This window comes from Sus scrofa, chromosome 12 (genome assembly GCF_054392235.1).
Source record: "Sus scrofa isolate SSC_HxYL_T2T_F1_AM1 chromosome 12, Sscrofa_HxYL_maternal_Yorkshire_Landrace_v2.0, whole genome shotgun sequence".
Taxonomy (NCBI): domain Eukaryota; kingdom Metazoa; phylum Chordata; class Mammalia; order Artiodactyla; family Suidae; genus Sus; species Sus scrofa.
Genome location: NC_139394.1, coordinates 38,793,806 through 38,809,732, shown reverse-complemented (window position 1 = coordinate 38,809,732; position 15,927 = coordinate 38,793,806). Strand labels below are relative to the sequence as shown.

At 43.7% G+C, this 15,927-nt stretch overlaps 2 protein-coding genes across 2 annotated transcripts; both read right to left on the bottom strand.

The window, feature by feature from the left end:
• Nucleotides 1-1,089: 1,089 nt before the first annotated feature.
• Nucleotides 1,090-2,025, bottom strand: LOC146398181 (olfactory receptor 4D2-like). Its single transcript, XM_084983022.1, has one exon. The coding sequence runs from the start codon at nt 2,023-2,025 to the stop codon at nt 1,090-1,092; it is 936 nt and encodes a 311-aa protein (XP_084839148.1).
• Nucleotides 2,026-12,639: 10,614 nt separating this feature from the next.
• Nucleotides 12,640-13,575, bottom strand: LOC100516575 (olfactory receptor 4D2-like). The gene has a single exon (XM_021066324.2). The coding sequence runs from the start codon at nt 13,573-13,575 to the stop codon at nt 12,640-12,642; it is 936 nt and encodes a 311-aa protein (XP_020921983.2).
• Nucleotides 13,576-15,927: the final 2,352 nt, after the last annotated feature.

Below are 15,927 nucleotides of genomic sequence, written 5' to 3'. Positions count from 1 at the left end.
GAAATACGAGTTGAATCTCAACTGTCACACTCCATAGTGACTTTCCTCCAATTCTTACACAGAAAAACAAAAGTTCAGAGGGAAGATGTATTATTTAAACTCAACTTAACCTTACCACCAGCCAGAATGGCCATCATCCAAAAGTCTACAAACAATAAGTGCTAGAGAGGGTGTGGAGAAAAAGGAACCCTGTTACACTGTTGGTGGGAGTGTAAATGGGTGTAACCATTGTGGAAAACAGTATGGAGATGCTTCAGAAAACTAAAAATAGAACTACCATTTGATCCAGCAATCCCACTCCTGGGCATCTATCCAGAGAAAACCACGACTCGCAAAGACACATGTACTCTGATGTTCATTGCAGCGCTATTTTCAATGCCCAGACAGGGAAACACCCTAAATGTCCATCAACAGAGGAATGGATCAAGAAGAGGTGTTATATATACACAATGGAATATTATTCAGCCATTAAAAGGAACAAAATACCGGCATTTTTAGCAACATGGATGGACCTAGAAACTATCATGCTAAGTGAAGTCAGCCATACAATGAGACACCAACATCAAATGCTTTCATTGACATGTGGAATCTGAAAAAAGGACAGACTGAACTTCTTTGCAGAACAGATGCTGACTCACAGACATTGAAAAACTTATGGTCTCCGGAGGAGATAGTTTGGGGGATAGGGGTATGTGCTTGGGCTGTGGGATGGAAATCCTGTGAAATTGGATTGTTATGATCATTATACAACTACAGATATGATAAATTCATTTGAGTAATACAAATATAAAAAATAAAAAGTAAATTCAAATTATTCAAGTTCCCGTCGTTAGTGGCTCAGTGGTTAATGAAACTGACTAGTATCCATGAGGACACGGGTTCAAGTCCTGGTCTTGCTTCAGTGGATTAAAGATCCGGCATTGCTGTGAGCTGTGGTGTAGGTCACAGACATGGGTCAGATCCTGTGTTGTTGTGGTTGTGGCGTAGGCCAGGGGCTACAGCTCCAATTCAACCCCTAGCCTGGGAACTACCTCATGCCACAGGTGTGTCCCCCCCAAAAGAAAAAGATAAAATCAACTTATTTCAAGTTCAATCCCTGATGCCAATGATTAGGCGCTTGCCTAATCTCTTCATGGCTGCCTGCATCTCCTGGTTCCTCAGGGTGTAGGTCAGGGGGTTGAGCATGGGGGTCATGACCGTGTGGCTGATGGACACGGCCTTGTCCATGGGGAAGGAGGTGAAGGGCCGGGCATAGAGGTAAATGCTTGGGATGAAGACCATGGTCACCACGATGATGTGGGTGGTGCAGGTGGAAGCTGCCTTCCTCCTCGCCTGCCCCGAGTGGGCCCTCAGCATCACCAGGATGGCGGAGTAGGAGATAAGGAGGAGGAGGAACCAGATGAGGACCAGCACCCCACTGTTGCAGATGATAAGGAACTCCAGGAGGGAGGTGTCTGTGCAGGCGAGTCTCAGCACTTGGGGAATGTCACAGTAGAAGTTGTCTAGAACGTTGGGACCACAGAAAGGCAATGGGAGCATCAGAGCCATTTGGGAAATGGAATGAATGAAGCCTCCCACCCAGCTAGCCACCACCAGTCCCACACAGAGCTGAGTGTTCATGATGGTGACATAGTGGAGGGGCCGGGAGATGGCAACCAGGCGGTCATAGGCCATCACTGAGAGGAAGAAGACAATCCCACCTCCCACGAAATGGAAGAAGAAGATCTGAGCCATGCAGCCCTGGTAGGAGATGGTCTTCTTCTCAGACAGCAAGTCCACCAGCATCTTTGGGCTAATTACTGAGGATACCGAGAGGTCCAAGAGAGCCAGGTTTCGGAGCAGAAAGTACATGGGTGTGTGGAGACGAGAATCAGAGGTCACTGAGACCATGATGAGGAGGTTTCCCAACACGGTGGTGGTGTAGACAAACAGGACCACCAGGAACAAGAGGAGCTGGAGCTCCCGAGTCTGTGAGAGTCCCAGGAAGACAAATTCTGATACCCATGTGAGGTTCCCTGATTCCATGCCGTCTTCCCCATACACCTAAAGGAAACAGACCACAGACAGGGATGCATGAAGTCACCTCCTGCCCTTTCTGTACTCAAGGGCTCAACTCAGTTGTCCAAGTGAGATGATGGGCATCCTCAGGCACAGATCATAATACCAAGTACTAAGTGAACACCTTGTCTCTGGAGGGTTTACTAGCTGGTGTGGGAATATGCGTTCATGAGATATCTGAACGCCATCCAGAAACACATGCAACCTGCCTTTCAAAGATTTAGTGTGGGAAGACCCAGAGACTCCATCAGAACCAGAGTCCGATTTCAGAGCTTCCCTTTCCCGGAGATGTAAACTTGAGCGAGTTAGTTAATCTGAGTCTCAGATTCCACATCTGAGGAAAATGCTTTCTTTATAGAAAGTGCCTGAGGGATTAAATAACACATAAAATTCCTAGGACAGTCCTGGAAAAAATAAATGCTAATCACTTCTCAGTAGAGTATCTTACCCTAAAGATATTTTCCCTTCTTCTAGTCTCTACTAATTTTTGTGCCAATCACACTTCCTTTTCAAAAAACTATTCTTAAAGTTAATGAAAATTAGCACAATTTTAAAGGTTACTTTGCATTTGCAGTTATTCGAAAATATTGACTCTTGCACGCAATCATTTTCAGGCATCAGTTAAAGTATCATAAAGCTAATGAACGTTTCACACGTCTAGGTTGTTCTTCTGCGATTCACACATAACTTGCTACAGACACAGGTCTTGAATCACAATTTATTTGTGCCCTGCAGTGCCCAGCCTTGATAGTCCATACTTAATAAATACAGCTATAGTCAGTACTTAATCAGTACCTGGTATTAACTGCTGGGTGGGTGAAAAGCTACTGCATGTTCAAGTCCATGCAGAAGAGCTTCTGGACAAAACTGCACACCTGGGACCTTCCATTTCCTCCCATCACCCAGGGAAGAAGGCCCCTTCCTGGGTGAGGCTCCCAAGATCATACATGGAGACAAGAGGCAGAGAGTAACTATTTCGTTAGTGAAGAAATAGCTGATGAATACATTGTTCGAAGGAGACGCAGGGCTCTTCTGAAAGGACAGCAGTCTTAGAAGCTGATATTGATTCCATAGATAGAAGAGGGAAAAAATGATCAAGGAGAAGAAATGGAAATCGATGAAGAATGAAAGGGAGGAAGGGAATTAGAGGAGCGAAAGAGAGGATGAGAATGAGTGACGGAAGGAGAGATGGAAAGATAGTGGGGCAGGGAAAGGGACCAAAGGTGAGAGGACACGAGGGTGAGAGAGGGTGACAGGTGAGGATTTAGGACCCTCCCCACTGTCCCTGCCTCGTGTCACCTCCCACCCTCCATCCTCGATGAGAGATCCCTCCCTTTTTATTTTTCATTTCAATTTGCTTTCACTGCAGTCCACCTTCTCCACAGCTGTCCAGGAGACCTCTCAATGCTGATCTGATCATGCTCCCCTCTCACTCCTAACTTCTAGTGATGCTCCCGAGGGCTTCTTAGGAGCCACAAGTACTTTGTGAATTGAGTCAGGGTAGAAAAGCTTACTTCCACATGTGTGTGCAACTCAGCATGCCATTCAGGGCTGTGAAACATAACCTCCCCCTGCCCTTCTAATCCGTATTTCTGCCTCGGATGAACCGCCAGCTCTTTAATGGACGACAGTATTAAACACGCCACATTTATTCCTTTCCATGATAGTTTCCTGGGATTCTCGCGATGTCGTCTAACCTTAGAAAAGTTCTCAAGTGTCATCCTCTCTGTCCGTCCTGTCACCATTTCTCCCATTGCCGAACAAACTCCCCATTTCGCAGGGTTCTCACGACACTGAAAACATACCTTTGCCATAGGCTTATCATCATGGGCTTTTTTAAGCTTCTCCCCTCACCAACCAACAGTGTAGTTTCAACATCTTCGTAGCCCCAGAACGTGCAACAGAAACTCTGACATAACACATGCTCAGTAAATGTTGTCGGTTTAATGTGTTAAAGTTGGTAACTGATTATATGCAGATTTTTAATGTGATTTTACATATCTTCTGTTCCCTATCTCACAAAGCCAGTTTTATGCATGGTTGTTAAAATGACTCAATTTACGTGCAACCTGAAGCAGTTGTTTCAACAGCACATCACCCCCAAACGACTTCCTGAGGCTCCTCCAACAAGAGACTTAATATCATCAACTCTATGTCACTCATTTATTCTCCCGGTCCCAACAGGAATTTTTTCTTTTTTTTTTTTTTTTTCTGTTTGCTTTTTGCCATCTCTTGGGCCGCTTCCGAGGCATATGGAGGTTCCCAGGCTAGGGGTCGAATCGGAGCTGTAGCCACCGGCCTACACCAGAGCCACAGCAACGCCAGGATCCGAGCCGAGTCTGCGACCCACACCACAGCTCACGGCAATGATGGATCCTTAACCCACTGAGCAAGGCCAGGGATAGAACCTGCAACCCCATGGTTCCTAGTCGGAGTCGCTAACCACTGAGCCATGACGGGAACTCCACCCAACAGGAATTTTCAAGGACCTGATGACCACTGACTTACCAGGACGTGTGGAAACTTCAGGCTCTCATCGTCTTCAGCCTCCAATGGGAGTAGAAGGTTCAGGTCTTACATTTTCCCGGGGTGTGGGGCTGCTCTCCATGCAGGCTCACAGCTGCCTGGCACTGCCCATAGCTCACGCCCCTGACTCATGGGCATGACTCTGGGGAGGAACAGGTATCTTCAGGGAGAAATGATTGGACTGGGCTCAGGAAGCAGAGCTGGAAGGATTCCCCCGGGGAAAAGGGAACAATGGGAGTTGTTAAGAAGTTTCTAAGTCTCTCAAACACACTTACTATTTGAAAGGTCGCCTGAGGGCAAAAACAGAGGATCAACACGAAAATAAAAAACAAACTCTAAACCTCCACCTACACGCAAGTGCAAAATGAAAGAAATCCCGACCAGGACATTGAAAATTCAGAGATTCCTGACATGTATCAAGAGACCAAGATCAGAAAGGGCAGATGCTCAAAATTTCTAGTACTTTTGGAAGGATTAGTTTTATAGACCAGTAGTTCACACATTTGAGCATGTATCAAAATCACCAGGAGGGAATGTTAAAACTCAGAAACAGTCATGCAGAATTTCAGCTTTTTAGGTCTTGGGCGGAGCCTGAGAGTTCGCATTTCTAACAAGTTTTTAGGTAACGCTAATGCTGTTTGTCTGGGGCCACAGTTTGAGACCCACGGACTTTGAGTTTCCCTGCTCTCTGTCAGCACAATGGACAGTTCTTTCTCACAGCAATCAAGAGAACTGGTTTGATAGCTTACTTTAAAAAAATTAATGGATCTTTCCTTGGACAACACAGCAAGGTGGAGAAATGTTTGTGTTCTACATTGGAAATAAACCTTGTAAACGCTGTCGTTTCTTTTGTCAACCAGATTCCAAGATTTGTTCCCCATTCATATCCAATTCTATTGCACCATTTATAACATTCTATACTCTTTACATATGAATTATTACTCATTAAGGTCTTTCCTTTCATACAAGGACTAACACATTTACTGCAGATATTTTCTTCTTATGATGAACTGATCAGAATTGGAATTAACAGGAGGTTTTTTATATGATTTTTCTTTTTTCCATTATAGTTGATTTACTGTGTTCTGTCAATTTCTACTGTACAGCAAAGTGACCTAGTCATACATATATATGACGTATTCTTTTTCTCACACTATCCTCCATCATATCCCATCACAAGTGACTAGATATAGTTCGCTGTGTTATACAGGAGAATTTCATTGTTTCTCCACTCCAGATGCAATAGTTTGCATCTATTAACCCCAAACTCCCAGTCCATCCCACTCCCTCCCCATCCTCCTTGGCAACCACAAGTCTGTTCTCCAAGTCCAAGAGTTTCTTTTCTGTGGAAGGGTTCATTTGTGCCATATATTAGATTCCAGATATAAGTGATATCATAGGGTATTTGTCTTTCTCTTTCTGACTTACTTCACTTTGTATGGCTCTAGTTCCATCTACATTGCTGCAAATGGCATTATTTGGTTCTTTTTTTATGGCTGAATAGTATTCCCTTGTGTATATATATCACGTCTTCTGTCGGTGGACGTTTAGATTGTTTCCATGTCTTGGCTATTGTGAATACTGCTGCAATGAACATAACGGTGCATGTATCTTTTTAATGAAAGTTTTATCTGGATATATGCCCGGGAGTGGGATTGCTGGGTCATATGGTAGTTCTATATTTAGTTTTCTGAAGTACCTCTATACTGTCTTCCATAGTGGTTGTACCAATTTACATTCCCACCAAACGCGTAGGAGGGTACCCTTTTCTCCACACCTTCCTCAGCGTTTGTTCTTGTTGACTTGTTAACGATGGCCATTCTGACAGTTATGAGGTGGTACCTCATGGTAGTTTTGATTTGCATTTCTCTAATAGTTGGTGATATCGAGCATTTTTCCATGTGTTTATTGACCATCTGTATATCTTCTTTGGAGAAAAGTCTATTCAGGTCTTTTGCCCATTTCTCAGTTGGGTTGTTGGCTTTTTTGCTGTTGAGTTGTATAAGTTGTTTGCATATTTTAGAGATTAAGCCCTTATCAGCTGCATCATTTGAAACTATTTTCTCCCATTCCATAGGTTGTCTTTTTGGGTTTTTTTAATGGTTTCTTTGCTATGCAAAATCTTGTCAATTTGATTAGGTCCCATTGGTTTATTTTTGCTTTTATTTTTGTTTTTTTTTCTTTTTTTTTACCTTTTGTTTATTTGTTTTATTACTTAATGAATTTTATTACATTTATAAGTGTACAACAATCATCACAACCAAATTTTATAGCATGTACATCCCAAACCCTCAGTACATCCCCCCACCCCACAAACTGGCTCCGGAGCTGTAGCCGCTGGCCTTCGCCAGAGCCAAAGCCAGCCAGGACCCAAACCGCATCTGCAACCTACACCACAGCTCACGGCAATGCCGGATCCTTAACCCACTGAGCAAGGCCAGGGATTGACCCCGCAACTTCATGGTTCCTAGTTGGATTCGTTAACCACTGAGCCACGATGGGAACTCCTGGAAACCATAAGTTTTTCAAAGTCTGTGAGTCAGTATCTGTTCTGCAAAGAAGTTCAGTCTGTCCTTTTTTCAGATTCCACATGTATGTGAAAGCATTTGATGTTGGTGTCTCATTGTGTGACTGCCTTCACTTAGCATGTTAATTTCTAGGTCCATCCATGTTGCTAAAAATGCCGGTATTTTGTTCCTTTTAATGGCTGAGTAATATTCCATTGTGTATATGTACCACCTCTTCTTGATCCATTCCTCTGTCGATGGACATTTAGGTTGTTTCCATGTCTGGGCATTGAAAATAGTGCTGCAATGAACATCGGAATGCATATGTCTTTGTGAGTCGTGGTTTTCTCTGGATAGATGCCCAGGAGTGGGATTACTGGATCAAATGGTAGTTCTATTTTTAGTTTTCTGAGGCATCTCCATACTGTTTCCACAGTGGTTGCACCCATTTACACTCCCACCAACAGTGTAACGGGGTTCCTTTTTCTCCACACCCTCTCTAGCACTTATTGTTTGTAGACCTTTTGATGATGGCCATTCTGACTGGTGTAAGCTGATACCTCATAGTGGTTTTGATTTGCATTTCTCTAATAATGAGTGATGCTGAACATCTTTTCATGTGTTTTTTGGCCATCCACATGTCTTCTTTGGAAAGTTGTCTGTTTAGATCTTCTGCCCAGTTTTTGATAGGGTTGTTTCTTTGTTTGTTTGTTTTTTTGGTATTGAGCTATAGGAGATGTTTATAAATTTTGGAGATTAACCCCTTGCCAGTTGCTTCATTTGCCAATATTTTCTCCAATTCTGTGGGTTGTCTTTTCATTTCGTTTAGGATTTCCTTTGCTGTGCAGAAGCTTTTAAGTTTAATTAAAACTGCCTTGGGAGACTGACCTAAGAAAACATGTGTACAGTTGATGTCAGAGACTGGTTTGCCTATGTTCTCTTCTAGCAGTTTGATGGTATCTTGTCTTACATTTAAGTCTTTAAGCCATTTCAAGTTTATTTTTGTGCTTGGCATGAGGATGTGTGTCAGTTTCATTGATTTACATCCAGCTGCCCAGTTTTCCCAGCACTACTTGCTAAAAAGACCATCTTTTTCCCATTTTATGTTCTTGCCTCCTTTGTGGAAGATTAATTGACCGTAGGTCTCTGGGTTTATTTCTGGGATCTCTATCTTGCTCCATTGGTCTCTATGTCTGTTTTGGTACCAGTACCACACTGTCTTACTCTCTCTCTCTACTAAATTTTTGTACCAACGATTTTTCATGCAACAGTGAACACATCATCATGTTATTGAACTTTTCATGTGTCTATGTTTTTCCTCCATAACTTAACTCTAAGCTCCCTGAGGCATACATATGGACCCTTGCATTGATTTGTGCCCTGCAGTGCCCATCCTTGCTCATAGTCAATACACAAAAAGCATGTGGTGTTGACTGTGGGTGGATGAACAGCTGCAGGAAGTGCCCCCTCCCTCACTGATGTAGGTGGTCCCTTACTGGGTGAGGAAACAGGGCATCTTAGCGTCTGTGCTGAGACAAGAGAAGCAGGAGAGACATTGGATTAAGAAATGGGTGAAGGATGTTGTATGAAGAGGGCCAGGAGAGGTCTTTTGAAAGGAACAAGAATTCCAGAAGATGTTACAGAATTCAAGGATAGCAGACAAAGGAAGGTGTTGAAATAAGAGAAATAGAATAGACAAAGGAATACCAAAGGGCAGATTAAGAGGACGGGAGAGGAATGGAGAAGGGAAAAAGCCAAAGTGGGAATGGGAACAACAATGAAGAGTAGGGAGAGTGAGAGATAGAGGGTGACAAGTGAAGGTGAAGTGGCTTCCACACCCCCGCCTTCTCTCAGTCGCTGCTTCCACCTGCCTCCTGCAATCTCTTGTCTCTTAGAGGTCATTTGAATCTCCTCCTTCTGCTTCTATCTACTTCCACTCTAGCCACCTTCTACATCACTGTCTTATAGACCTTCTTCCATCATTATAAACCTTTAAAGTTGATGGAGAGCCCACAGTTTAAAACTCAAACTCTCAGAAGCTGCCTCACATGCTTTTTGTGGATTAATTCATGGTTGAAATACAGGCCTGCTAATGTGCACACCACTCCCTCTCTGTACACCATACCAAGCCCTAAAATGAAGACTCTGTCTACCTTCCTCATCGGTATCACCGTTCCCCAGAAACCTACTGTCGATCAAGGAACTCATAGACCCTCGCACATGCCATATACTTAGTTATTTCTCTAGCTTTGGAAATGAATTCCATTTCCTGAAATACATTCCACTTCCTTCGCAACCTAAAAGTCCTCGGATGTCACTTTTCTCTGACACCTCCATTTCTCCCATGCAGAGATAATCCCTCATTTCTCTGGATTCCAATAACATTTCATAAATATTTCCATTACTCATATATTTTTTGTTGTCTCTTTTAACAAGATGGCAAATTCAATAGCTTATAACCCTAGCTCCTGTAACAGCAACTCTAAATTAACAATTGCCCAAGAAAAGTTTGCTAACTTAGTGTATTAGTAATAATTGTGTGATCTTTTTTTTTTATTTTCCCACTCTACAGCAAGGGGATCAAGTTATCCTTACATTTATACATTACAATTACATTTTTTCCCCCACCCTTTGTTCTGTTGCAACATGAGTATCTAGACAAAGTTCTCAGTGCTATTCAGCAGGATCTCCTTGTAAATCTATTCTAAGTTGTGTCTGAGAAGCCCAAGCTCCCAATCCCTCCCACCACCCCCCCATCAGGCAGCCACATGTCTCTTCTCCAAGTCCATGATTTTCTTTTCTGAGGAGATGTTCATTTGTGCTGGATATTAGATTCCAGTTATAAGTGATATCATATGGTATTTGTCTTTGTCTTTCTGCCTCATTCTACTCAGTATGAGATTCTCTAGTTCCATCCATGTTGCTGCAAATGGCATTATGTCATTCTTTTTTATGGCTGAGTAGTATTCCATTGTGTATATATACCACATCTTCCAAATCCAATCCGCAGGGGCTGTCCCTGCATAGGTCTGCTTGCCCTTTGGAGGAGCTACACCCCTGCAGAGCAGCACCAAATACCACCAGCCCCCGAGAAAAGGCCTGCAGCCCAGAAAAGCTAGAACAAGCCTAGCCAGGCCATGAAAAGATCTGCCTAATTCTCAGATGGTCTCTCTGAGTTGGGCTGCCCTGGGGAGGAGCCTCTTGGGTTTTCAGCGTCCCTGCTAGCCACCCAAGCCCTCAGGGGGTGCCGAGCTCTAGCGGATCAGCTGCGTAGGACTTCCAGCTCCAGGCAGGACCCCCTGCAGCCCAGAAAAGCTGCAACAAGCCTGGCTGGACATGAAAAGATCTCAGACGGTCTTTCTGAGTTGGGCTGTGTGATCTTATTCAATGTGACCATGTGGAGAATTTTGTGTTGTATTTCCTTATTTCCTCTCAGCAGCCACCCTCTCAATCACTGGGCCAATTTGTCACTTGGCTGCTAAAAGTCCTGTTTTACACATGCAGCTAGAGGAATCAACACCTCCTTTTCTCTGTATTACTTTCTGAGGCTCTCTTCACAATGAAGAATTACTACTATCAAGTCTAGATCAACTGTTGATTATCTCCACTCTCCAGCAACGGTTTCTGGATGCTTCCGACAGCTGCTCTACCTACAGGGGAGGAAACCCTGGTCCCTCACCTTCCTTCAGCCCAGAGTGGGAGTGAGCCTTCAGGTCTTCCATCTTCTCAGACATCATTTCTCTGCAGCTTCGGTTTCCCAGCCCCTGCCCATACATCACCTACACAGCCATGGGTGTGACCCTGGGGGAGAGCGAATATCCTTGGGCAGAAACCCCTGGACTGGACCCAGGAATCTCTGGGAGCCAGAACACTGCCCTCTGTAGGCTCCTCAGCCATTCTACAGCCGCCTCCTCCTCCTCCTCCTCACAGCCATGGCAGCCAAATGATAGAAGGATTTGGTCAGGAATGTAGAACAGGTTGCAGACAATCCAAGGAGTGTTTGAGAGGAAAAGGAACAAATCCGAGGGGCAGTATCTTTATGGAAAATATTTAGAAACTGTTAAGAGGGAGAACTCCTTCAAAAGATGACAGTGGGGAATGAGGCAGAGAGGCATGGAGCAGAAAAGCCTCTGACTGTTCCAGAGTTGAGAGGAAAAGGTTGACCATTCATCACACATGCTCATCCACAGATGAGGAATCTCTAAGGTGTCCCTTGAGGTCGTTGGAGACACTGACTTTCAAACCCACCCCTGTCTCCTGCCTCTGAACTTGGAGTCAGAGGAACCAAGCTCCTGGCCAAGCTCTGCCCCTCACCTGCTGGTCATCATTGAGCAAGTCAGTTCTCTCTGAGTTTTCTCATTTGTAAAGCTGTTTAATATAATAATAGCATAACCACTGTCAGTTTGCTGAGAATGAGGTGAAAGTGTGAAAGTGCTGAACAATACCTGACACAAGAGCAGGTGCATAGAAATACGAGTTGAATCTCAACTGTCACACTCCATAGTGACTTTCCTCCAATTCTTACACAGAAAAACAAAAGTTCAGAGGGAAGATGTATTATTTAAACTCAACTTAACCTTACCACCAGCCAGAATGGCCATCATCCAAAAGTCTACAAACAATAAGTGCTAGAGAGGGTGTGGAGAAAAAGGAACCCTGTTACACTGTTGGTGGGAGTGTAAATGGGTGTAACCACTGTGGAAACAGTATGGAGATACCTCAGAAAACTAAAAATAGAACTACCATTTGATCCAGCAATCCCACTCCTGGGCATCTATCCAGAGAAAACCACGACTCACAAAGACACATGTACTCTGATGTTCATTGCAGCGCTATTTTCAATGCCCAGACATGGAAACACCCTAAATGTCCATCAACAGAGGAATGGATCAAGAAGAGGTGGTACATATACACAATGGAATATTACTCAGCCATTAAAAGGAACAAAATACCGGCATTTTTAGCAACATGGATGGACCTAGAAACTATCATGCTAAGTGAAGTCAGCCATACAATGAGACACCAACATCAAATGCTTTCATTGACATGTGGAATCTGAAAAAAGGACAGACTGAACTTCTTTGCAGAACAGATACTGACTCACAGACATTGAAAAACTTATGGTCTCCGGAGGAGATAGTTTGGGGGATAGGGGTATGTGCTTGGGCTGTGGGATGGAAATCCTGTGAAATTGGATTGTTATGATCATTATACAACTACAGATATGATAAATTCATTTGAGTAATACAAATATAAAAAATAAAAAGTAAATTCAAATTATTCAAGTTCCCGTCGTTAGTGGCTCAGTGGTTAATGAAACTGACTAGTATCCATGAGGACATGGATACTAGTCTTGCTCAGTGGATTAAAGATCCGGCATTGCTGTGAGCTGTGGTGTAGGTCACAGACATGGGTCAGATCCTGTGTTGTTGTGGTTGTGGCGTAGGCCAGGGGCTACAGCTCCAATTCAACCCCTAGCCTGGGAACTACCTCATGCCACAGGTGTGTCCCCCCCAAAAGAAAAAGATAAAGTCAACTTATTTCAAGTTCACTCCCTGATGCCAATGATTAGGCGCTTGCCTAATCTCTTCATGGCTGCCTGCATCTCCTGGTTCCTCAGGGTGTAGGTCAGGGGGTTGAGCATGGGGGTCACGACCGTGTGGCTGATGGACACAGCCTTGTCCATGGGGAAAGAGGTGAAGGGTCGGGCATAGAGGTAAATGCTTGGAATGAAGACCATGGTCACCACGACGATGTGGGTGGTGCAGGTGGAAGCTGCCTTCCTCCTCGCCTGCCCCGAGTGGGCCCTCAGCATCACCAGGATGACGGAGTAGGAGATAAGGAGGAGGAGGAACCAGATGAGGACAAGCATCCCACTGTTGGAGATCATGAGGAACTCCAGGAGGGAGGTGTCTGTGCAGGCGAGTCTCAGCACTTGGGGAATGTCACAGTAGAAGTTGTCTAGAACGTTGGGACCACAGAAAGGCAGCGGGAGCATCAGAACCAGCTGGACAATGGAGTGGAGAAAGCCTCCTACCCAAGCAGCCACCACCAGCCCCACACAGAGCTGAGTGTTCATGATGGTGACATAGTGGAGGGGCCGGGAGATGGCTACGTAGCGGTCATAGGCCATCACTGAGAGAAAGAAGATAGTCCCACCTCCCACGAAATGGAAGAAGAAGATCTGAGCCATGCAGCCCTGGTAGGAGATGGTCTTCTTCTCAGACAGCAAGTCCACCAGCATCTTTGGGCTAATTACTGAGGATAACGAGAGGTCAAAGAGAGCCAGGTTTCGGAGCAGAAAGTACATGGGTGTGTGGAGACGAGAATCAGAGGTCACTGAGACCATGATGAGGAGGTTTCCCAACACGGTGGTGGTGTAGACAAACAGGACCACCAGGAACAAGAGGAGCTGGAGCTCCCGAGTCTGTGAGAGTCCCAGGAAGACAAATTCTGATACCCATGTGAGGTTCCCTGATTCCATGCCGTCTTCCCCATACACCTAAAGGAAACAGACCACAGACAGGGATGCATGAAGTCACCTCCTGCCCTTTCTGTACTCAAGGGCTCAACTCAGTTGTCCAAGTGAGATGATGGGCATCCTCAGGCACAGATCATAATACCAAGTACTAAGTGAACACCTTGTCTCTGGAGGGTTTACTAGCTGGTGTGGGAATATGCGTTCATGAGATATCTGAAAGCCGTCCAGAAACACATGCAACCTGCCTTTCAAAGATTCAGTGTGGGAAGACCCAGAGACTCCATCAGAACCAGAGTCCGATTTCTGAGATTCCCCTTCCCGGAGATGTAAACTTGAGCGAGTTAGTTAATCTGAGTCTCAGATTCCACATCTGAGGAAAATGCTTTCTTTATGGAAATTGCCTAAGAAAAGGTTCATTTGTGCCGTCTATTGGATTCCAGATATAAGTGATATCATATGGTATTTGTCTTTCTCTTTCTGACTCACTCAGTATGAGAGTGTCTAGTTCCATCCATGTTGCTGCCAATGGCACTATTTTGTTCTTCTTTATGGCTGAGTAGTATTCCTTTGTATATATATGATATCATTTATATCTGGAATCTGATATATGGCATAAACGAACCTTTCCACAGAAAAGGAAATCATGGACTTGGAGAATAGACTTGTGTTTGCCAAGGGGGAGGGGGAGGGAGCGGGGTGGATTGGGAGCTTGGGATTAATAGATGAAATCTATTGCTTTTGGAATGGATTAGCAATGAGCTCTGGAAACTATGTCTAGTCACTTATGGAGCAGGATAATGTGAGAAAAAGAATGTATACATGTATGTGTAACTGGGTCACCATGCTGTACAGTAGGAAAAAAAATTGTATTGGGGAAATAACAATTAAAAAGAAAAAGAACCCCCCCACCAAAAAAAGAAATTGCCTAAGTGATTAACTAATACATAAAATTCCTAGGACAGTCCTGGAATAATAAATGCTAATCACTTCTCAATAAAGTATCTTACTCTAAAGATATTTTCCCTTCTTCTAGTCTCTACTACATTTTTGGACCAATTGTATTTCCTTTCCAAAAACTATTTTAAAAGTTTAAAAAACTGGTACAGCCACTATGGAGAACAGTTTGGAGATAACTTAGAAATCTATATGTAGAACTTCCATATGACCCTGCAATCACACTCTTGGGCATATATCCGGACAAAACTCTACTTAAAAGAGACACATGCACCCGCATATTCATTGCAGCACTATTCACAATAGCCAAGACATGGAAACAACCTAAATGTCCATTGACAGATGATTGGATTCGGAAGATGTGGTATATATACACAATGGAATACTACTCAGCCATAAAAAAGAACAACATAATACCATTTATAGCAACATGGGTGGAACTAGAGACTCTCATACTGAGTAGAATGAGCCAGAAAGACAAAGACAAATACCATATGATATCACTTACAACTGGAATCTAATATCTAGCACAATGAACATTTCCTGAGAAAAGAAAATCATGGACCTGGAGAATAGACTTGTGGCCGCCCGGTAGGAGAGGGAGGCAGTGGGAGGAATCAGGAGCTTGGGGTTATGGATACAACTTGGAATGGATTTACAATGAGATCCTGTTGAGTAGCACTGAGAACTATGTCTAAATACTTATATTGTAACAGAACAAAGGGTGGAAAAAAATGTATACATGTAAGTGTATCTTGTACCCAAGCTGTACAGCGGAAAAATAATGAAGTAATTTTAAAAAATAAATAAAAATAAATAAAATTTGAAACCAAAAAAAATTAATACAGTTGTAAAGGTTACTTTCTAGTTATAGTTATTGGAAAATATTGGCTATTGCACCTGTCATTGTCATGCAACAGTTAACACATCATAAAGTTAATGAACATTTCATATGTCTATATTGTTCCTCCACAATTCACTCAAAATGTGCTACAGACACAGGTCTTGAATCCCAATTTATTAGCGCCCTGCAGTGCCCAGCCTTCGTAGTCATTGCTTGATAAATACAGCCATAGTCAGCACTGAATCGGTACCTGGTGTTAACTGCTGGGTGGGTGAAAAGCTATTGCATGTGCAGGTGCACGCCGGGCAGGCTCTAGACACAGATGAACACCTGGAACTGTCCATTTTTCCCCATTCCCCAGGGTAGGTGGCCCTTACTGGGTGAGGCTCCCCAGATCATATGTGGAGACAAGAGGTAGAGGGGTACTTCTTTCATCAGTGAAGAAACAGATGATGAATATGCTCCTTGAAGGTGATTTGGGCCCTTCTGAAAGGGCATCAATTTTAGAAGCTGATATTGATTTCATAGATAGAGGAGAAATAAACATGTTGAAGGAG